Source organism: Vulpes vulpes, chromosome 12, assembly GCF_048418805.1.
Source record: "Vulpes vulpes isolate BD-2025 chromosome 12, VulVul3, whole genome shotgun sequence".
NCBI lineage: Eukaryota > Metazoa > Chordata > Mammalia > Carnivora > Canidae > Vulpes > Vulpes vulpes.
In genome coordinates, this window is record NC_132791.1 from 155,635,042 (window position 1) to 155,657,048 (window position 22,007).

A 22,007-nucleotide genomic window follows, 5' to 3' on the forward strand; every position below is an offset into this window, starting at 1 on the left:
TCTGTTAAGTGGGAACACCACCTGTAGCAGAGCAGCCATGACGATGTGAAACAGTGGCAGAGGCCTGCCCCTCGCCCCAGCATGCAGGAGGCCCTCAAGGAATGCCACCCTTATGCAGCTGACTGAGCCCCAGGACTTTGAATCCCTGCTTGCTGTGTGACCTGGGGAGGGTTACTTAACGTCTCTGAGCTGCCTTTCTCATCTGTGAATGGGGTGAGGTGGAAATGCAGGATGCAGAACGTAACCGGGCAGAGAACAGACATCTGTGCCACATCAGGAAAGTAAGGCAAGGTAACGAGCTCCCTGTCACAGGGGGTATGGGAGCAGAGGCCAAATCTGCACTAGGTGGAAAGGGGTTACTAACAAAATCTGGCAGAACAGACACCTGCCATTGGGCTAAGATGTGCATTGAGGATTTGAGGCATTAGTACTGTGCCTACAGGGTCACAGTGAGCTCACAAAGCCAGCTGCTCTCACCTCGTGTGTCCCTCATAACCCAGCTCCTTGGCCGGGGCTGCAGCCTGTCACTCCTGATTCCCATCCTATACCCGAGGAAGCCACAGCAGAGAGGCAAAGCCACTTGTTCAAGGTCACTTGGCTGATAGTCGTGGAACCCATGTCCAGGTGATCTGAATTCAGAGCCCACATTCCTCTGATCATAGACTCAGGGAGTGACCTCGGGCCAGTCCTGCCCGACCCCCATCATCTCATCTGTACGACAGTCTCCGGGCACAATGGGCGCAATGGGCAGCTGTCTGAGTGCCCCGTCCTGGACACCCCGGCTCACCTCAGGACCGCAGCCCCACCAGCATCACGTGCGGCAGAAGAACCACCAGCCGGGCCCAGGCACCCAGGGAGTCACGAGAGGTGATCAGATGGGTTTATTCTAAGCCGTCTGTTGCACGGCGATAGGTGACTACAACAGCATTCCGCAACAAAGGGTTGTTGAGTGCCTCCTGTGGACCAGGCGCTGGACTAGCCACCAGAGGCCCAGCCTCTGTCCCCGGCTCCGGAGGCCACGGGGAGCCTTCAAGTTTCCCCCACGGCGGCCTGAGCCGGGCCGGGGCAGGAGCACCCGGGGCCAGGCACTGTTTGTCCACAGATGCCTTGACCGGCACCAACGATGCTCTCGTAGCTGGGCGGCGGGGGGCACTGGGCCCCCAGCAGGGCATCCCCCGAGGCTCTGTCCTCCAGGCCTTCCTCCACGGGCTGCGCAGGTGGTGTTGGGGGTCCTGCAGCCAGCGGGCAGCACACGGCCTCCTCGTAGGTGGGGACGGCAGCCACCTTTGGGACCCTACAGGAGAAGAAGAGCAGCTGCGGCCAGGGCAAGGGTGAGACCCACCGTGTGCCAGGGAAGGAGCCAGGAAGGCTGAGGCCGGAGAAGACTTCGGGCCCTGGTCCCAACCCTGTGCCCACTCCCCAGCGCCCTGGGCGCACGGCTGAAGCTGGTCCTCCCTCTCTCCCCTCCCTGCCCCACCTGGTTAGCTGTCCACACACACTCATCACGCCGCCTCAGTTGTCCCCGCAGGGGAAGTCCACCGCCCCCCCCACCGCTGGCCAGTCCCCACTTGTCCTCTGAGACTCCTCTGCTGCGCTTCCTTGACTGGTGCCTCCCCCCAGCAAAGCGCTCACTCCCTGCTCTGGGCTCCCAAGAGCACTGCCCCCCCCTCGCTGTCACTGCATTGACCCCCACCAGGTGCCCTCTGTGGGTCGTCCCTTAGGACGAGGTTGGACTTTGAGCATCCAGGGCCTGAGGGCACATCGCCTGGGGACATTTGCTGAAAGACAGAGTGATGGTTCATAGGCAGAAAGACCTCCAGCTTACTGTAATATCCCTCACAAGATCCAGCGTGGTGGCTGCTCAAGGCACGATGGGAGACATCAACCCTCCTGCCCATCTAGACGTTTGAGGCCCCATATGGTAAGTCTGCCAAGTGATTACCTCTGCTTGCATACCTCCAGAGATGGAGAGTTCACTACCTACTGGGTCAACCACATCTATCTGTAAACAGCCTGACTTTCCTGTGACTTGCCCTCCCTCCAACAAATGAACTACCCTGCAGGGACTTAAGGCAGAGACCGGGCCCGTGAGGCTTCTCAGACCAGGCTTCACAGGCTAAATTCTAAAAACAGGTTACCTACCCCAGCCACAATGCTGATGGCAATGAGGCTGGCCCTCAGTCCTCTCAGAACCCCAGTGGGTCACCTCTGGGGAGGTAGAGCTTCTCCCCTTGCCAGGTAGTGCTTCTTCCCTTGACACTTCCCTTCCCTGGCGGGTGGGAGTGTCACTGACCCTATGTCTGGGCTGTTTCTGCTTTGGAGACGCTGCTCCCAGATACCGGGGTGACCATGTGACCCTGAAGGTGGCTTCCACACCAAGTAGTTTGAGGGCTGGCTAGGAGTCTGGGCACTGGCTAGTTCAACTCTCCACTCTGCCACATTCTTGGTGGAAGATCATGGGCTCAGTAACTCCATTATTCTGAGCCTCAGTTTCCCCATCTATAAAATGAGGACAATAATAGCACCTATTCACCAGGGCTATGTGAAGATTAGTTGAGATAATATAGGGAAGGAGCACTTAGCACATACTCCATAAACAGGAACCAATAACAAAATCTCAAAAGTCTCTGTGCGGAAGGGGTGTGTGGAACAAAGCTTATCACAGATCTCCTGCCATACAGGCTCCAAGAAGCTGTTGCTTGTCCAAGGTCATCAGTCTGGAGCCGGTGGGGAAACCCGTCAATCCGCACCAGGGGGTCTGCAGGTCTAGACAGGGGAGGGGCTGATGGCAGGAGGCTGGCCCTGGGGGTCAGAAGAGATGGTGGAGGGAACTTCACTCTCCAGGCTGGTGGGGGCCCTGCTGGGCACCTGCTGCTGCCCCTCGCTTGAGCTCCCATCCCCCACCGGGGACAAGGCCCTTCTCTGGACAATATGTCTTCTTAGGCCGAGACAATCACAGCCCTCAGAGTGACCCACTAGGGCGGTGGGCTTGCTGCTCCAGTCACAGGGTCATGGAACAGGCCTGTGGGGAGCCTAGGGCTGACCCCCAGCCTGTGTGCCAGCCTGATGGAGGGCACCAGCCAGGAGCCAAATGTGGGCCCCTGCTCAGTGCTATTACATGCTCCTCTCACAGACCCTCCTCCTCTGCAAGAGACCCAGGAGCCCTGCAGGTGAGGAAGCTGAAGAGGGGTGTCATTCTCTGAGCTCCCAGGATCCTTTGCATGTGACTGCAGGCAAAGAACATTGCTTCTGGAGGAAAGCAAGCTAGATTCTGTTGCCGTCTATTGTGGTGTGACCTAGGCCACGTTCACATGGCCTCTCTGAGCCTCTTTCTCTTCATCCGTAAAACGGGGGTAACAATCCCCTTTTATAGATTCAGGGAGGGGGAAAATGGAGAAAGCTCTAAATACTCAGAAAAATGTGGGTAATACAGCTTCCGGAGTCCTATGTCTCCTGCCCAGCTCTCTCTCCTCCCAGCCACACTCCTGCTTCACCCTCTTCTCCAAGCCCTCCAGATGTGAGATAGATTTGGGGTATGCCTGGGGAGTCCAGTCAGTTAAGCATCCGCCTTTGGTTCAGGTCATGATCCCAGGGTCCTGGAATGGAACCTGCTTTTCTCTCTGCCTCTGCCACTCTGCCTCTCTGCCACTCCCCCTGCTGTGTTCTCTCTTTCTCTGACAATTAAATAAATAAATAAAATCTTAAAAAAAAAAAAAAAAAGAGATTTGGAGTATGCCTGGGATGGCCCATGCAGGCAACAGCTGGCAGGGCAAGGCACACATACCAGGTAAGCTTACCCCATAGCAGGAAGTTTGCTTAGAGGGCAGATGTGGAGTAGCCCTCATGCCACCTGCTGCTGCCTTAGGAGCCAGCAGGGCCCAGCCAGCCCCAAATCCCATACCCATGGTCTAGAAATTGGGGAGCTTGAGGCCCCACGCAGGGCGGCCAGATCACACACACTTCCGGACGGAGGCTCCGTTCAGTGTATTCTGGATACTGCACCCTGCAAGTGTGTGAGAGGGGCCTGCCCCCATGGTCCCCAGGTGCAGCAAGTTCCACTGAGGCTGGGTCTTGCCCCACTCTCTGGAGCCCTGTGGGGGCAGGAGACCCGTACCTGGCATTGCCTCTTCCACCCTTCAGCTGAGTCAGGCAACCACAGGAGGGAGAGGGAAAGGGATGTGGATGAAATACTATTTGCCCAATGTGTAAATTCCCTAATCTGTGTCATGTTTGTGACAAGCCAGGGGGCCTGGCTCTCAGCCATTGTACAGATAGGTAAAGGTCACACGTCAGCTAAGCAACAAAGCCCCAGCCCCCCTCTGATTGCAAAGTTCAAGCCAACTGTACCTATCACCTGTCTTCCTACCCCAGGCCCTCCTCTCTCCACACCTGAGCTCTGTCATCTGTAAAATGGGTCTCATCCTCAGGCTTACCTCGTATGGTTGAGGCTCACACGGTTAGTGGGCGCCAGAGCGCACTGCAAGCCGCAAAGCACAGTCTCACACACAGCAGCAGAGCTAAGTGTGCGCGAACCTTGCAGTGCATCTACTTCCCCATCTATCAACTCATCCGAGCCTCTCGGCAATCACAGGGGAAAGTTCTGTCAGGGTCAGATGACAGATGAAGAATTAGACATGGTTCAGGGAGTCCCAAGTAACATGCTCAAGGACACACGGCTTATAAAAGGAAGAGCGGACACTGAAACCCTCATGTCTGAGTAGACCGAGGCTGTTTCTGCTGTGCTCGCTGAGGGTGGGGGCCCTGGGAGGCCTGCCGTCCACACCAGCACAGTGGCCTCCCCATGGGGGACAGAGGTTCCCGAGCAGCAGGGCCCGGCGAGGTCAGCTTCAGGGACCAGAGAGTCATCGATAAAAGCAGCCTCCTGACACCCAGCCTTCCTAGTTCTGAACCTAAGGCTTGGGTCTCTGAACCTGGTGGGCCATGAGCACCCTCCGGGCTGGGCTTCCTCCTGGCCCTGCTGGAGATGAAGGCCAACTGGCCCCACCTGACACACACTACGATGGCCCCGACACTGTTGAGTCAACACGGTTGTGTGTACAGACAACACCCTCCCCGAGCAGTCAGCCCAGGCGGGGCGAGGAGAGACAGCTTGCCGTCCAGAGCACCCTGAGGGTTGGCCTGGTTCCAGTCAACCACCGACTTGCTGTGTGACCAGGTAGGTCCTGGGGCTCTCTGAGGCCCAGGCTTTTCATCTGAGAAGGGAGAGGATTGGCTGGAGAGTCCCCGAGGCCCTGCCCTCTCACAGTTGGGTCAAACCAAGGCCAGACCATTGTACTACATGGCCCCTCGTGAATACTCTATTGTCTCTGACTTCAGGGAGTTACAGGCCACATTCTTGAACTCAGAATACATTCTCCCCCTCACTAAGGGGTCAAGGGTGTCCAGGTCCCAGGCCAGCTCATAAAGCCTTGGCTTAGCCCCTCATACACCAAAATCCAGCACTTACAGGCTGGGCTGGGAGCATGCAAGCTTGGCAGCCAGCAAGCTTGGCAGCCAGCAGGCTCAGCCACTTTCGGGCTGGATACTCCTCACCCTCTTCTTCTAGAAACAGCAACAGTAATTGTTATGTTGTAGGCAGACAGGACTGGAGATGGATGCAGGGGAGATAGGCACATCCCATACTTGACTGAATGAATAAATACGTAACAAGTACACATATAACGCAGGCATTCTCCACAGGGCAAAAAGTGGGTTCTTGGTATCTTGGTGATCCTCTGTTTATGGACATAATACAGATATACATACAGAGCAAACAAATAGTATATCGGTGGTATGAACATTTCATGGAGGTGGGTAGAGGATTAAGGGGGAAAAAATGCCTAAAGAAGTTTCCTTAGAGGGAGCGATAATTTTTCAAAGGTTGAGAAATATGGTCTTAATGCAAGATTTTTTTCTCCACCCCCATCCTGCCCCTTGGGCCTTTGCACAGGCTTTTCTGCCTTCCTAAACTGCCTCTCTCTACCCTATCCACTTGAGGAAAAGTCACATTTACTGTGTGCCAGGCGCTGGGCTAAGTCCTACACATGCGTGTCCCCTGAGCTAGGGAGCAGTGAGAGCAGACTCTGGGTTCAGGTCCTGACTGAGGCGCGCTAGCTGGGTGTGCTTGGGCGAGTTAACCCATGCCTTGGGGCTTCAGCGTTCTCCTCTATAAATGGAGTACAGTACCCACTTCAGAGAACTGCTGTAAAAACAAAATGAATAAATATATAAGGAGCACTTAGAACAGCATCGGGCACGTGGTGAATACAGGTGTTTGCTGTGACTGTGCTGTACTTATTTTAGATGACGGTGGCGAGGGGGCTGTACTTATTTTAGATGACCCTTTAGATGAGGGTGGCACCCCCTTTAGGTGAGCCTCAGCAGGGTGGCATGATCTACTTTCTTACTTGATAGTTAGTGACAGAACCAGGAAAGGATCCCAGGAGGTTTGATTCCTGTGCCTGGGCTTTTTACCCCTATGCTCTTCTGCCCCATACTATGCTGAGCTCAATTGCCACCTCCTCCAGGAAACCTTCCTGGATTTCTCCTCATCTCCATAGGACCGTGTCTGCCCCTCTCTGACAGCTCTAACTACCTTGATTTGTCAAAGTCTGTTAAAGGGCTTTAAAATCCTCCAAGACTGGGGTGCCTGGGTGGCTCAGTAGGTTAAGCATCTGCCTTCGGCTCAGGTCATGATCCTGGGGTCCTGGGATTGAGTCCTGCATCAGGCTCCCTGCTCGGTGTAGAGTCTGTTTCTCCCTCTCCCTCTGCCTGTCACTCTGCCTACTTGTGTGTTTTTTTTTCTCTCTCTCTGTCAAATAATAAATAAAAATCTTTTAAAAAATGAATAAATAAATTAATAAAATAAACTCCTCCAAGACTATGCTGATCAGCCTCCAGATCCCCAGAACATAGGCCAGGCCTGGTCTGGAGGAGAAACTCCATGAGAATTTGCTACACAAATGCCCAACAGCCTTATCCCCCACGCCACCCATCACCTCCACCTGCCCCGCTGACCTGTAGCTCTCCTTCTCCGAGGGCTCCACAGTGAGATAGTACAGGTCCCTGGAGAGGTGATACGGGTCCCATCGGGGAGGCCCCCGGGTGCTGACCTTGATGGACCACAGCAGGCCGAGGAGTAGTAGCAGGCTGCCTGCGCCGCAGCAGAAGAAGCTGACCGACCTGAGCAGGGGGTTGGGGGCCTCGGGCATGGGGTGCCCAGTGGGTGCAGCTGGCTGGCCAGGCTGAGTACCTGCATCTCCTTCACTCCACCAAGCAAAGCAGAGGGTCCCAGCTACCAGAAGCACCGTGCCGCTGACTGTCATGCAGTAGCGGAGTGTGGAGGCTGCTCGGCTCACATCACACATCTGAACACAGAAAAGGGCAGAGAGGAATAAAATGGGCCATGAGAGAGGCCTGCTGGGGGACTGGAGACCCTGTGTGGAGTCCTCCCTAGAGGTCACTGTGTAACCTGGATAGGTCATGTGGCTCCTCTGTGCCTCAGTTCTTCTCATCTGTAAAATGGAGATGATATTCCCAAGTTGGCAGGGCTGTTTCAGAGGTCACAGAGAACGTGTCCCAGGTTCTGAGCACCACGGGTGGGACCCAGCAGGAGCTCGGTTAGTGTGGTTCTGCTCACTCCCGGCTCCCCAGGCCTCACAGGTCCCATCAGCCTGGTGGGTAGGACTCCCTGTGCGCCCCACTCCCCACACCAGCCCCATCTACTGCAGGCCAGGAGGGAAGGGTGGAACACTTCCTGGGCCCACCGGGCCTCCAGGGGTGGGACTTGCTGGTTATGCTGTGCCTCACGTCCCTGTCACAATCCCGAGAGGTCACAATCCCAAGAGGTCGATACTTCCTCCATCCAGCAGAGGTAACCACAGACCCAAGGCAGGTAAAGGAGCAAGAGTGAAAGGGGGCACTGAGGAGCCCCACACTCAAATCCACAACATGAAGCCCCTCTGTGCAAAAAGATGTCCTCTATGGCCTTATTTATAATGGTCCTGCTTTGGAGAAAGCCTCAGGGCCCAACTACAGGGAACTGGTGAGTAAACCATGGCACACCCTCCAGATGGAACATTATTAACCCGTTTGAGAAAACAAGCTTGGCACCAATGTTTAACAACTACACGGGGATATGCGTGTATCTTCCTTTATTCAGCTTAGCGTGGCAAATGCTGCGTGGTGTATTATCTCCATCAGGTCAAGAAAAAAATGCACAGAGAAAACAAAAACTGGGAAAAAATTTGGCCCCAGATCATGCAGACAGGAAGGGATTAAACCCACATCCATGTCATCCTCAAAGCCAACCTCTAGGCCATTGTACACGTTGTTCTCTCTGTCTGGTCACTTGCCATCATCTCCCTTCAAAGACTCAGCTTGGCCCTCACCCAAGAAGCCTTCACTTACACACCAAGTCCCCAGGGCCTCCTTGGATCACAGCATTTCTGTGTGTTTAACTTCTCCTCTGCTTGTCCTCCCCACCAGACAGTGAGCACCCTGAAGACAGGGTCCATACTGGCCCCACTCACAGCTAGATCCCCCTGGTGCCTAGCACACAGTAGCTGCTCAACACACATTTGTGGGAGAATTTCTCCCTGCCCTTAAATGAGGGAAAGTGGTACTGAGTAAACACCTGCTATGTGCAAAGCCTCCCTCCCAGCTGAGAGGAGCTAGGAGAAAGGAGGGAACACAGGATTCCAGCCATGGAGTGGAGGCCTGGCTCTGGTCCCTCACTCTGCAGCTCTGCAGTAACCTTACCAACTGCCCCGAGCCTGTTCCCTTATCCTTAGAAAGGGCAGGTTCTTTAACAGGCCTTTAGAAGTTAAAGAGACACAGTGTCCTCTTCCAAAATCTGAGTCAGTGAAAGCAGGGGCTGGGGAACTCAGAGACTCTAGACTTCTGTGATCAACAATGTCTTCCAAATAGGGGCTCACCCAGCCAAGCGTGCTGTGTCCAAATGATGCCCTGCTGTGCAGCCATTCAAAGGCGTGCTCCTAGGGAAGCTGAGGGCCATGGTAAAATGTTCAAGATCTAGTAGGTGAATGGGCACCTGGGCGGCTCAGTCAGTTAAGAGGCTGGCTCTTGGTTTTGGCTAAAGTCATGATCTCAGGGTCTTAGGATCGAGCTCCACATCAGGCTCTGCACTTAGCAGGGAATCTGCTTAAGATTCTCTCTCCTTCTTCCCCTATTCCTCCCCCCACTCGTGCACTTTCTCTCTCTCTCAAATAAATAAATAAATCTTTAAAAGAAAGATCTAGTAGGTGAAGCTTTAGACTTCAAATATGTTCCCAAATGTGTTTTAAAACACATGTATACACGTGAGAAAAAAAAAGAATGTATACATGTAACAGAGGTGCTCTAGGAGTGGACCCCAAATCTTTCTGAGCCCCCAGACCACCAGAAGCAAATAGACAAGTGTCACGCATAAATTACCTGCTCTTCTCTTCCTGTGGGTCTGGCTGTGGGGCAAGTGCCTCCTGTCTCTAGCTCAAGGCCTTTGTGTGAAGGGAGGAAAAGAACCTGACTACTCCTCCTCCAAAGTTAGACGACAGCTAGGAGAGGCTGTCAAGAGGACACGCTGCAGAAATCAGCTTGGAAAAACAATTTAAAAACCCACAGCAAATCAATAAGTTAATAACCCCTCGCCTCTGTATCACAGCACCTCTGCACACTCCCCACAGAGGTGGGTGCTCAGGGCAGGGAAAGAAATTCCTGTTTTGCAAGCGAAGAGTCCTAGCTCAAAAAAGGTGAAGGACTTTGCTGGAAGCCAGAAACTGCTGTGCTTCTCAACACTTGAGGAACTTGCTCCTGCAAAAGGTAACTTAAGAGGCTCTTAAACGTCTATAAAAGCAATAGTTGTTTGTTGTGAGAAAAAGAGAAAACCGCAGAAGAGTATAAAAATTCAAAATATGAATCATCATTAATCCTGCCCCTCAATTGATGGGATGAGCACTGGGTGTTATGCTATATGTTGGCAAATTGAACTCCAATTAAAAAAAAAAAAATGAAGTAAAAAAAAAAAATCCTGCCCCTCAGAGATGAAGATGATCTGCATGTGGGATGTTCCCTTTCCATTTCTCCCTCGGCCAACATCCATGATGATGGCGGAAGCAGACATGTACTGGGCATTTACATGGGCTGGGAAGCACACAGGGCTTTACAGGTGTCCCCTGACTTAATCCTCACAACAGCAGCATGGAGCTTCGAGGGTGACAGCTTGCCTGAGGTCAGTGCCAAATTTGAATCCAGTCCTGGGGTCTGGGGACCTCATCCTGGGGAACTTTCTGTCCCCATCCAGGGCCTTAATTTCATAGCTCCCCCTTCAAGACCCAGTCCAAACACCAACCACCTCCTCCTAGAAGCCTATCTGCTGCTGCTACCCCCAGCTCCCACCCACCAGATAAAGCTCTTCTCTGCACCAGATTTGTCACTCTAACTATGGCCATTCTATTAGCTCTGTGACCTTGACGCTGCTCAGCATCCCGGAGCTCAAATTCTGCGCCCCAGGGAAGGGCAAGTTGTAAAGATGAAGCGACAAGATGGCCAGCTGTCGGCAAAGCTTGGGGACACAGAGCTGGACGAGAATGGACACTGGCGCTAACACTGGGCAATTTACCTGGCTTCCCCATGCCTCAGCATCCTCTTCTGTAAAGTGGGCGTGCTCACACTGCCCGAGCAACCAAGAGAAGTCCAGGGTGCCGCTCTTCTGTAGGAGCTAAGCCACCTGAACAGGAAGCGGTGCAAACCATCCCAATCAAGTGCCAGTAAGCTGAGGCCCTGACCGCCGTGCCGAGGCCACCGGCTTGTTAGAACACAGGAAGGGGCCCGGGTGCCCCCCCCCCCCCCCCCGCACCGCCTGGCCACGCAGTCAAGGTGAAGAGAAGGGGCTGGGGCTGGGGCCGCCTTAGGAGGAGCCCGGATGCTCCGGAAGGAGGGAAAGAGGTAAGTCAGCCTACACCCACCTCGGAGCAAGCCATCAGGCGGCGGGTGGCGGCGCGGTCCGGCTCGGTGCCCTAGGGAGCGGCCCCCGCGGCGGTGCCCCCGCCCGGCCTCGCGCCCCCTGCGCGCCCCAAGGTCCTGGTCCAGGGCTGTCCCGCGGCCCGGCCTGGGCTCCCGCCGAGAGGAGCGAGGTCCGATGCACCCCTGCGTGCTCGGGGCGCCTCCCCCCCGCTTCTGCTCGGCCGGGGTCGCCGTCCGCCCCGCCTCGCCCGATCCCGGGCCGGTCTGTCCGCGGAGACGCCCCGTGGCCTGGGTGGGGCGCCCCAGGTGCCGCCCGCCCGCCCGCCCTCAAGGCGGCAGCGCGAGCGGGAGGGCGGGGCTGAGGGTTCCCGGCGGGCGGCGGGGCCCGCGGTGGGTGGCGGCGAAGTCCCGGCCCGCTGCCCGCTGCCCGCTGCCCGCTGCCCCCTGCCCGCTGCCCCCTGCCCGCTGCCCGCTGCCCGCTGCCCCCTGCCCGCTGCCCCCTGCCCGCTGCCCCCTGCCCCCTGCCCCCTGCCCGCTGCCCCCTGCCCCCTGCCCGCTGCCCCCTGCCCGCTGCCCCCTGCCCGCTGCCCCCTGCCCCCTGCCCCCTGCCCGCTGCCCCCTGCCCCCTGCCCGCTGCCCCCTGCCCGCTGCCCCCTGCCCGCTGCCCCCTGCCCCCTGCCCCATGCCCGCTGCCCGCTGCCCGCTGCCCCCTGCCCCCTGCCCCATGCCCGCTGCCCGCTGCCCCCTGCCCGCTGCCCGCTGCCCCCTGCCCGCTGCCCGCTGCCCCGTGCCCGCTGCCCCCTGCCCGCTGCCCGCTGCCCCCTGCCCCCTGCCCGCTGCCCCCTGCCCGCTGCCCGCTGCCGCCTGCCCCCTGCCCGCTGCCCGCTGCCCCCTGCCCGCTGCCCCCTGCCCGCTGCCCCCTGCCCCCTGCCCCATGCCCGCTGCCCGCTGCCCCCTGCCCGCTGCCCGCTGCCCGCTGCCCGCTGCCCCGTGCCCGCTGCCCCCTGCCCGCTGCCCGCTGCCCCCTGCCCCCTGCCCGCTGCCCCCTGCCCGCTGCCCGCTGCCGCCTGCCCCCTGCCCGCTGCCCGCTGCCCCCTACCCGCTGCCCGCTGCCCCGTGCCCGCTGCCCCCTGCCCGCTGCCCGCTGCCCCCTGCCCGCTGCCCGCTGCCGCCTGCCCCCTGCCCGCTGCCCGCTGCCCCCTGCCCGCTGCCCCCTGCCCGCTGCCCCCTGCCCCCTGCCCCATGCCCGCTGCCCGCTGCCCCCTGCCCGCTGCCCGCTGCCCCCTGCCCGCTGCCCGCTGCCCCGTGCCCGCTGCCCCCTGCCCGCTGCCCGCTGCCCCCTGCCCCCTGCCCGCTGCCCCCTGCCCGCTGCCCGCTGCCGCCTGCCCCCTGCCCGCTGCCCGCTGCCCCCTACCCGCTGCCCGCTGCCCGCTGCCCCCTGCCCCCTGCCCCTGCCCCCTGCCAGCTGCCCGCTGCCCCCTGCCCGCTGCCCCCTGCCCCCTGCCCGCTGCCCGCTGCCCGCTGCCCGCGGCCCGCTGCCCCCTGCCCCCTGCCCGCTGCCCGCTGCCCCCTGCCCGCTGCCCCCTGCCCCCTGCCCGCTGCCCGCTGCCCCCTGCCCGCTGCCCGCTGCCCTCCGGGGCAGGCTGGAGCCCACACCGACGCCGAGCCGCCCCCTCCCAGAGCCCCGAGGCTCCTGTGAGGGGGCCCTATGCACGCTGAGCCCATGCCTCCTCGCTCTCGTCCTACAGGAAGAGAAACTGAGGCCCAAAGAGGGTTTGCCCAGTACTTGCTGGGAGTAACTGGCTTTTGCTTCTCAGAGGACTCCTCTTAGAGCAAGCCCTGCCTCCAGGACCTCACGTTCAGCGCTTCCCCCCAGCCCCTATAGGAGGCCGCAGCCCCAGCCCTGAGAGGCTGGCAACAGGGGGGCTTGGGAGCAGGGACCCCATCTACTGTGTCACCTAACCTCTCTGAACCTTCTTCCTCCTGTGTCAAAGGAGGGCTGATGATTCCAAGTCACAGGTCTTCTGGGACTGAATGAGTTCAGCTGTGAAGGTTAAGTACGAGGCCATTTAACAACTGCAGGTTAAAGGCAGTTTGGGGGGGTGGGGAACAGGTGATTTAGGAGTCTGCAGGGAGGGTGAGCGGTGTGTGAGTGGCCAAGTCTTCTGTGGGAGGACTCCTGAGCTGTCCTGGGTGTGTGTGGGGCGGGGGGGCGGAATGGGGAGCAGCATCCAGGCTGAAGGAGCAGCCTGTGCAAGCCAGGTCGAAATCACGGGCTGGTTAAACCTTCACAAAATTCAGGTAGGTCAAAAGGAGCCAGTTCCTGGACTAGCTAGGCTCTGGGTTTTGTTTCTGTCTTTTCCTGCTGCTCCAACAAGCCAGGAGACTGGGCCAGACTCCCCTTCAACCACAGCTAAGGCTTCCCACTGAGCTGGTGGTGACCAACTGTCCTCCCAGCCCAGGGACACGGAAGGTCGGAGCAGCCTGTCCAGTTGCGATCTAAAGCTCCAAGAGAGGAAGCACTGCCTCAGAGTCACAGAGCAGATCGGTGGCAGGGCCCAGCCCCCAATTCCTAAACTGTCACCAAGGAAATAAGCCATTCATGAGCATTAGTGCTCTCTGAGCACAGACCCTCTGACGAGTGGGGTCCTTTTCATCTTGGCTACGCGTGAGTCTCAGATAACCAAAGCTCAGAGAAGCTCGCATAAACACGGAGTTCAGAATCCCTGAGCTGAGACAGGAAGCAGGGAGACCTCAAACCAGGACCTTCTTCAGCTTTGCTGTTCTCAGTCTGGAGGTGGGGACAAGCCCATGGGGACCAGAGGCCACCAGCAGGCCTCTTGGTGCCCTTGTGGACTTGCTTAGGGGGAGAGATAAGAGGGGAAACCTGAGGCCAGAAAACTGCCAGCCCTACTCACTGCTGCAGAGGCAGGCACCATGCAGGGCACAGGCCTCTCACTGATCAGGACCCACATATTCCACCATCCCTCGGCCTCTAGGCCCAGAGGTGAGTCACAGGCTGGTGAGGCGGAGGTCCCTGCCTGGGCACACCACTGACCCTGCTTACAACTGAGTCTCCGGGCCCAGGCTGGACACCAGGCCCTGGAGTTGGACAGGTTGTGGCTTCTGTCCCAACTCAGCCACCCCCAGGTGGGAAGACCCTGGCCACATCCTTCTCTTGAAGCTGCTGTTCCTTTGTCTATGAAGTGGAGAGCACAGCACCTGCTTTCCAGGGTGGCTGTGAGGGTTAATGAAGATCTTACCCCTAAGAAGCTGGCCCAGGTGCACTCTTGTGTGGCATCATGGCTCTATCTGTGAATCTCCCCTAGCTGATGGTGACCTCCCTGAGGGCAAGGGCCAGACATGGCTTGGCTTAGGACCCAGCAGGGGCTGGGACCAGATGCTGATAGAACCCAGGGATCTGACCTAGGTCTGCCTTCGTCTTCCTCTTCTTCACGTTTGGGAATTCTGGTCCCTGCCCCCATGGGTCCTAAGTCAAGCCATGTCTGGTCCTTGCACCAGCCGGGGCACCATGGTGGGTCCTGCAGTCTTGACTGGCTCGTAGACCCTTCCTGAACCTCTTACTTTCCTGGGCACCAGCTGGGCAAACTCACAGGAGAAAATCCGTCACCAGCTGCCTCAAAGGGGTGAAGAAGCAGGCTACCACTTGCACCCACTTATTACCTGTCGCCAACCATCTGCTTTTCTCATTTTTTTTTCTTTTTCAGATTTTATTTACTTATTCACGAGAGACAGAAAGAGAGGTAGAGACACAGGCAGAGGCAGAAGCAGGTTCCCTGCAGGGAGCCCAATGTGGGACTCGATCTCAGGACCCCGGGATCACGACCTGAGCCGAAGGCAGATGCTCAACCACTGAGCCACCTAGGTGCCTCTGCTTTTCCCATTTAGCTGTCACCTGAGCTAAGTCTTTAAGGCTGAGTGAGAATGCCTTGCCCAGGATTACATAGCTAGTAAGTGTGGGAGAGAGGGGTGGGGAGAGGATGTGCCAAAACGCACATAGGTCTGAATCTTCCAGACCCATATGCACTTTTCCATCTTGGTCATATCATCTCCTCAGTTCTACCCAGGACTGCGGCTCCCACCTCTCCCTGGCCTCCCTCTCTCCAGACTGTCTCCCCTTCATGCTGCAGTAGCCTGAGCTTCCAGACTAGCACCCCAGTCCCTCACCCACCTAAGACTCTCAGTGCTCCCCATTCACCCTGGAATAAGGATCCTGGCTGTTAAGTATCCACCTCTTAGCTTCATTTCCTGTGCTCCCCTCAAGCCACTCCTGAACTCACGATCCAGTGTGTTCCAAGCACAGTGCCACCTCTTCGCTTCACCTGGTGAACTCACACACTTCTCTTAAGACTCAGGTCACAGGTCACCTTCTCTGGGGTGACTCTTCCTCAGTGTCCCAAAGCAGAACTAGTCCCTCTCCCAAGCTCCCACAGGACTTTACAGACTCATCCATCATAGTCCCGAGCACGCCAACACAAATAAAACCACATGCCTTCCCTTCTTCTTTTCCAATAAAAAGAAGTAGCTGGACATTGCAGGGAATTTAGAGTATATCGATAAGCTAAAAGAAATCAGAATATCCCCCTTCACAGATCAGAAAAGTCTCCAGTCCTATGGAAGAGAAAAACATTTCCCTGAGTACAGCCTCGTCTGTGCAGCTCTGCCCACTTCCTCACCCCTCCCCTCCCCTCCCACTACCACCTTTGCAAGCAGGTTGCTTTGGGATCTATGGTCCCAGGTCACATTTGGAGAAGCAATAAGAACTAAGCAGTGGAATCAGGCTTCTTAGAGTCGTTATGAGGATTACATTAATTATTATATAGTGTGCTTAGCAGTAGGGTGTGGCTCATAGTAAGTGTTAGTAATATTGGCTCTTATTATTATTACTTTATCTGTAAATAAGAAGCCATGAGAGAATCCATGATCTTCTTGGAAGAGCATCCTCCATCCCTCCTCCACCTCCCGCTTCTAGGACAGAAGTCCAGTGTCCCTTTCCAAGACCACCACCTAGAGACAAACAGCCACTGTAACATTTTGACACAACTCTTTTCCAAAAGGGTACATTTGACAAAAATCTGACCATGCATGGCACACCATTGTAATTTTTATTTAACACGATCTGTCATGGATATTTTTCATGCATTCTGATTATTTTCTTACATATCCAGCTCACCTACTGGCAGCATCTTGTGGGCAGGTGTGGACATCTCATGCCCTGTACCCACCCTCCCACTTCGGTGCCATCTCAAGGCTGGCACACCATAACCCTGCTGGGAACGTAGGTCATGAACAGCTTGGGATGCGCAATGGTGGGTTCTATTCACTGCCTAGGAGCACAGATCATTTCTATAGGGAGGAAGAAGACTCAGGGGAGACGGGAACATCCCAGGTTTGGCCAGCAGTGCAGCTACAGCCAGTCAAGGCCAAGGAATGGGAGCATCTTTAAAGAAGCACATTCTGAGCACATTCCTTAATGTCAAATAGCAACAGGATTCTGAGGTTTGGCTTCATGAAAGAGGGGGTTTAGACCAGTGTTCTCAACTCAGGGCGATTTTGCTCGTTCTTATCTCTCAGAGGACATCTGGCAATGTATAGAGATATTTTTGGTTTCACAACTGTGGTGGGCCAGGGAATGCTGCCAGCATCTAGTGCATAGAGGCCCAGGGATGCTGCTAAACATCCTGGGGTGCCCCCACAACAAGCAATGATCTATCCCAGGTGTCGAGTGCCAAGAAACCCTGGTTGAGACCGTCTAAATTAGGCCTTGGAGACTGCCTCGTTCAAAGGATTTCAGACAATGTTGCCAGATAGAAGGAAAAATAAATAAATGTGAATATGTAATATAAAGAAATATAAGGGAGAATAAGCCTGAGATTCCAGAAAGTCAGCCCTCTTTTTCTTCGTGTCTTAAAAGGTCTCTGCAATTCTTTTTTTTTAAATAATAAATTTATTTTTTATTGGTGTTCAAGGTCTCTGCAATTCTAACATGTAACTTCTAAAGCAAACTTCGCAGAGCAGGAAAGAGGGGAGTAGGCAGGGACCCTGGCCCCATTCTCAGCCACTCAGAGCAGATGCCCTTCGTGTCAGTTTTTGCTACTAGGGTTCTGAGTCCATTTTTCTTTGGGGGGAAAAACTCTGGCGGTGGGAGATGGGTGGAGAAAAGGTTTGAAAACCACCGATCTGCTTTGATTGCTGTTTTATAGGCCCAGAAAAGGAAAGTGAGTTTCCTGAAGTCACACAGCAAATCTGAAGTACAATAGGAAGCCAGGCACAGACTCCTTATGCCCACAGCCTCTTTTACCAGTCTCTTAGCCACTATATAGAATCACTGAGGCCTTGGGCTAGGAATCAGGCACTTGGGGTGGGGGACAGGAGTTGGTAAACGATGTCCCACAGATCTGGCTGACTGCCTGTTTTTGTATGGCCTAGAATTAATAATGGTTTTTATACTTTTTAATGGTTGGAAAAAATCCAAAGAAAAATATTTCATGATCCCTGAAAAGTTTACGACATTTACATTTTATTTCATTTTTAAGATTTTATTTACTTATTCATAAGAGAATAAGAGAGAGAGGCAGAGACACAGGCAGAGGGAGAAGCAGGCTCCCTGTGGGACTTGATCCCAGGACACCAGGATCACGCCCTGAGCCTAAGGCAGATGCTCAACCACTGAGCCACTCAGGTGCCCCCGAAATTTACATTTTAATGTCTACAAATAAAGTTTTATTGGAACACAGACATGCTCATTCTTTACTTGTTACTTTTGTGCTACAGCGTTATAAGGAAGTATTGTGACAGAAGCTATATGGCTCCCAAAGCCTAAAATAGTAACTTCTGGGCCTTTACCAAAAATATTTGCCAGTCCCTGCTCAAGCTTCTAGCTCAGCCCTGCCACTACTGTGTTGTGCAATCCTGGGCAAGTGATAGTACCTCTCTGGACCTCCTCACTTATAAAATAGCGGTAAAATGTCTCCCCATAGATGGATGTTATAATTGTTTTCTATAGTGGCATGACAAATTACCCCAAACTCACCAATTTAAAATAACAACTATTTGTTATCTTATAGTACCATGGGCCAGAAGACCTGGTAGGTTCAACAGGATTCTCTGCTTCGGGCTTTACAAGACCAAAGTCAAGTCAAGGTGCCGGCTGAGCTGGGCTCCTATCTGGGGCTCTGGGGAAGAATCCCGCTTCCAAGCTCATTCAGGTTGTTGCCAGAATCCTGTTCCTTGTGACTGAGGACCGAGGCCCCATTTTCTCTCTGGTGCTCCCACAGGTCCCTCCCTGTTGGGCCCTGCCCCAGGGCTCCCTCCACCCCACCTCACTCGTGGAGAACCTCCCTCAGGCCAAATCTGCCTCACACTTTGAATCTCTTCGACTGCCTTTTCTTTTGTCCTGGAAGAGAACCCAACTTTTGAAGGGCTCCTGTGACTAGGTAAGGCTCACCCATCTCTGTCTTCAGGTCCGGGATTAGTAATCTTTTTTTTTTTTTTTTTTTTTTAAGATTTTATTTATTTATTTGAGAGAGTGAGAGCAAGAGAGAGCACGTGCACAGGAGCAGGGGGGTTGGGCAGAGGCAGAGGGGAAAGCAGGCTCCCCCTTGAGCAGGGAGCCCCATCCGGGGCTCGATCCCAGGACCCCGAGATCATGACCTGAGTCAAAGGCAGATGCTTAACCAATTGAGCCACCCAGATGCCCCCTGATTAGTAATCTTAATCACATCTACAAAATCCCCCTGGCCATGGAACCAGAAGGCGAAGGTCATGAGAGCCATCTGAGAAGGCTGCCCGTCACAGGTGCTGCGCCAGGGGAGATGGGGCATGTGTATTATAGATGGGAGCCTGCTTCTCCCTCTGCCTACGTCTCTGCCTCTCTCTCTGTGTGTCTCATAAATAAAAAAATACAGTCTTTAAAATGAATAAATAAATAGGGCAGCCCCATTGGCCCAGTGGTTTAGCTCCACCTTTGGCCCGGGCTGTGATCCTGGGGACCCAGGATCGAGTCCCATGTCAGGCTCCCTGCATGGAGCCTGCTTCTCCCTCTGCCTGTGTCTCCACCTCTCTCTCTCTCTCTCTCTGTGTCTCTCATGAATAAATAAAATCTTTAAAAAAAAACCAAATAAACAAACAAACACAGGTCCATCCAACATCAAAGCTGTATACTTTCTGCCTTTATAACTATATGAAATAGTACAGAGGTCTCTGAACCATTCCCCTCTTAAAATAGTAATTTCTTGACAGCAGCTTCTTCGTCTGTTTTATGTGATATATCCAAAAAGTTCTGGTGCCTGGAAGAGGCTTGACACATAGTAGGTGCTCAATGCATAGTTGTCGAGTGAACGGAGGAAGATGCGGGTGTGGGTGATTTGAGGCGGGTGGGTGAGATGGCAAATCCCCATCATCCCTGTTGTGCCAGACTTGGTGCCAGGATGAATTTTTTACTCTTGGAGCTGGTTCCAGCCACCCTGCAAGGGACGTGCTCTTCCCCTGCGGTCAACCTTGAAAGGCGGGTCATGTCTCTAGCGGCACGTGGGTTCCTGGAATTCCGGGCCTGGGAGACTATTCACGGACAGGCAAGGAGCTGTGTCCTCTGAGTTCCTGTTCTAAAAAAGGAAACTGCTGTCTGTGGGTAAGAAAAGGATTAGGACTTCAAGGCCTCAGCTTCCCTGGAAGACATTTTCTGCCCAACTGAGATGGCCCCAGGCTATTCTGGGGCCTCTGTTCTAGAAGGGCTAAGAATGGCTGGCAGCCTTGGAGCACAGGGGAGATACCCACCCACCCCCGCTTCCATCCGAGGAGGAAATCTTGTCTTGGAGCCAAAACAAAGGGCTGAGAGAGCAAGGACAAGTCTGTGGGATGGAGGGCTGGCGACAGCCTTGGCCAGGGGTGACCCCTGGGAGCTTGGGCAGACACATAAAAGGGCTCAGATTCTGGGAAAGAGCCAGCTGTTCCCTCTGCTTCCAGAGATCCTCAGAAAGATACAGCAAGCCTGCCTTTCGATATGCTGAAATGGGGTTGGAGGGAAGAGAGCTGCCCTAGCAGACAGCAGAGGATGGTTTGGGTCCTGACCTGTGACGTGTGCGGCCTTGGCCAAGTCTCTGCCCCTGTCAGCCTCAGTTTCCCTATCTGTAATAAAAGAATTGGGCGTCCTTTCCAGCTCCTCGACTCTATTCTGGGGCTCACTTCTCTTTCTTCCTTTCCTTGTTCCTCTTATTCTGAAGGACCCTAGTCCACAGGTTCCCATCCAAGTCTTACAGAAATCCTGGACTCTGATTCTTCATGTCAGTGCTTTCTTTCCAATGGTATATGGAAGCCCTTCTGGTATCACCTACCTCTAACCCAGGATTTCCTGCCTCCTGTGCAAGCCCACTCCCAGCCCTAGTCCCACTCATCCAACAACTGGGCTCCCATAAGAACTCCCACTTGGCCTTTGCAACCCAAATCACCATCTCTCCCCTGCAGTGCCCTGTCTCTCATGGCCAGTGCTCAATGGATGGCACTCTCACTCGCCAGTGGCAGCAAAGCCAGATATCGACAGAAATGCAATCACTCACTGCCTTTTCTGGGCCTGATTTCTCAACAGTTAAATGAGGGTTGCACTTGATGGTGTCTAAGGCTGCTACAGGCCAGAATGCTCTGATTTTATTCCAAATCTATCATTAGCGTGCAAAGTGACCCCGGCCAAGTCCATCTGCTCTGTGACCTGTGTCCGCCTCAGTAATTGAGATGGTTGGACCAGATGAGTTTTGGACTAGGAAAAATGGAAAAAGCACGGATATCGGAGGCAGGAGTGTTAATTATCAGTTCATCTTGTGGCTTTGGGCCAGTCCTTTCCCAGGTTAGGCCAGCTTCTGCTTGCTTCTGATGGGGAAGGTGGCTTACCTGCTGTTCCAGGACCTCTCTCCTCTGCCTATGACATTCTGGAACTCTGGGATTAAGCCTCTTAGGTTATTTAGCTAAAACTCCAGGGTATGTTTATCTCCTCACATCATTCTGGAAGCTTCCAGATTGTTCTGTGGAACAATTGAAGGTGACTTAGTCACCATGGCTCCCGAGGCAGTTGGAGAAAACTTGGCCAGCAGGAGCTTGTATTTCATTATCTTATTTTATTTTAAGATTTTATTTTTAAGTAATCTCTACACCCCATGTGGAACTCAAACCCCAAGATCAAGAGTCACATGTTCCACTGACTGAGCCAACCAGGGGCCCTTACATTTTATTTTAAGTAAAAAAATTAATATTGCATTCATAGCCCATCTCAAAAGCTCAGCTGATTTTCTAAATTTTACTAAAAGTTCTTAAACATCTACTTAACAAATCACTGAGGATTTCTACATAATATGAAGTACATATCATTATATAATATGAAGTATTGATCTCATCGGATGTTATTGACACATAGTGACACTGTACAGTCTTGGGTACACATTTTGTTTTCTTTCAGTGGACACAAACTATAATGTAAATTACAATGAAATGATATATTAAATATGTAACTAAATTCAACAACAACTTAACATACAAAATAAGTAATCCAATTTGAATAATCACACTAATCAACAGGAAAGTTTCCTGAGGCAGGTGTAGGGCAAGAAGAGGAGAGGGTCCTGTGAATGATGGGTGAGGCTGTCTGACACTCATCTGTGTCCAGACCAAGGAACTGGAAGATACCCTTCCCTTCTTGACACTTTAGACTCAGCAAATGAATGGCAATGACCCAGTATCTGAATCCATAGATGCATCATTGGGATAAAATAAATCCAAGTGGACATCTGATTGCTTTTGTTTTGTTTACAGTTAGTTATATGGCTGTGGGATCATGCTCTCTTTATTGCATTTTTAACTGTGACATGTCAGCTCATGTCATGACCACACTCACTGGTAATCACAATCAGTTTGTCTCCTGGACAAGCATGAGTGATGGGCATATGGTCATGGCTAAGCTCATACCATGCATGTGCCCCATGCTTTCAACACCCTTTATCACTTTTGCTTTTTCCACTAATGAAGGGCCTTCATAGGCC

At 54.1% G+C, this 22,007-nt stretch overlaps 1 protein-coding gene across 2 annotated transcripts; it reads right to left on the bottom strand.

Annotated features, from left to right (window-relative positions):
• Window positions 1-866: 866 nt before the first annotated feature.
• Window positions 867-11,217, bottom strand: TMEM61 (transmembrane protein 61). 2 transcript variants are annotated; one of them, XM_072730829.1, is made up of 4 exons: window positions 10,965-11,217; window positions 10,619-10,726; window positions 7,018-7,367; window positions 867-1,294 (listed from the first exon to the last, which is right to left on the bottom strand). In XM_072730829.1, the coding sequence occupies exons 3-4, from the start codon at window positions 7,365-7,367 to the stop codon at window positions 1,030-1,032; spliced, it is 615 nt and encodes a 204-aa protein (XP_072586930.1). In that variant the 5' UTR covers window positions 10,619-10,726; window positions 10,965-11,217; the 3' UTR covers window positions 867-1,029. The 2 variants fall into 2 exon arrangements, with proteins under 2 accessions (XP_072586930.1, XP_072586929.1); XM_072730828.1 differs by lacking the exon at window positions 10,619-10,726 and having other exon boundaries at window positions 10,965-11,216.
• Window positions 11,218-22,007: the final 10,790 nt, after the last annotated feature.

Coding starts and splice junctions, on each gene's coding strand:
- TMEM61 (XM_072730828.1), bottom strand. Junction 1,295..7,017: donor TCGGAGAAGGAGAGCTACAG/GTCAGCGGGGCA, acceptor CTTCTCCTGTAG/GGTCCCAAAGGTGGCTGCCG.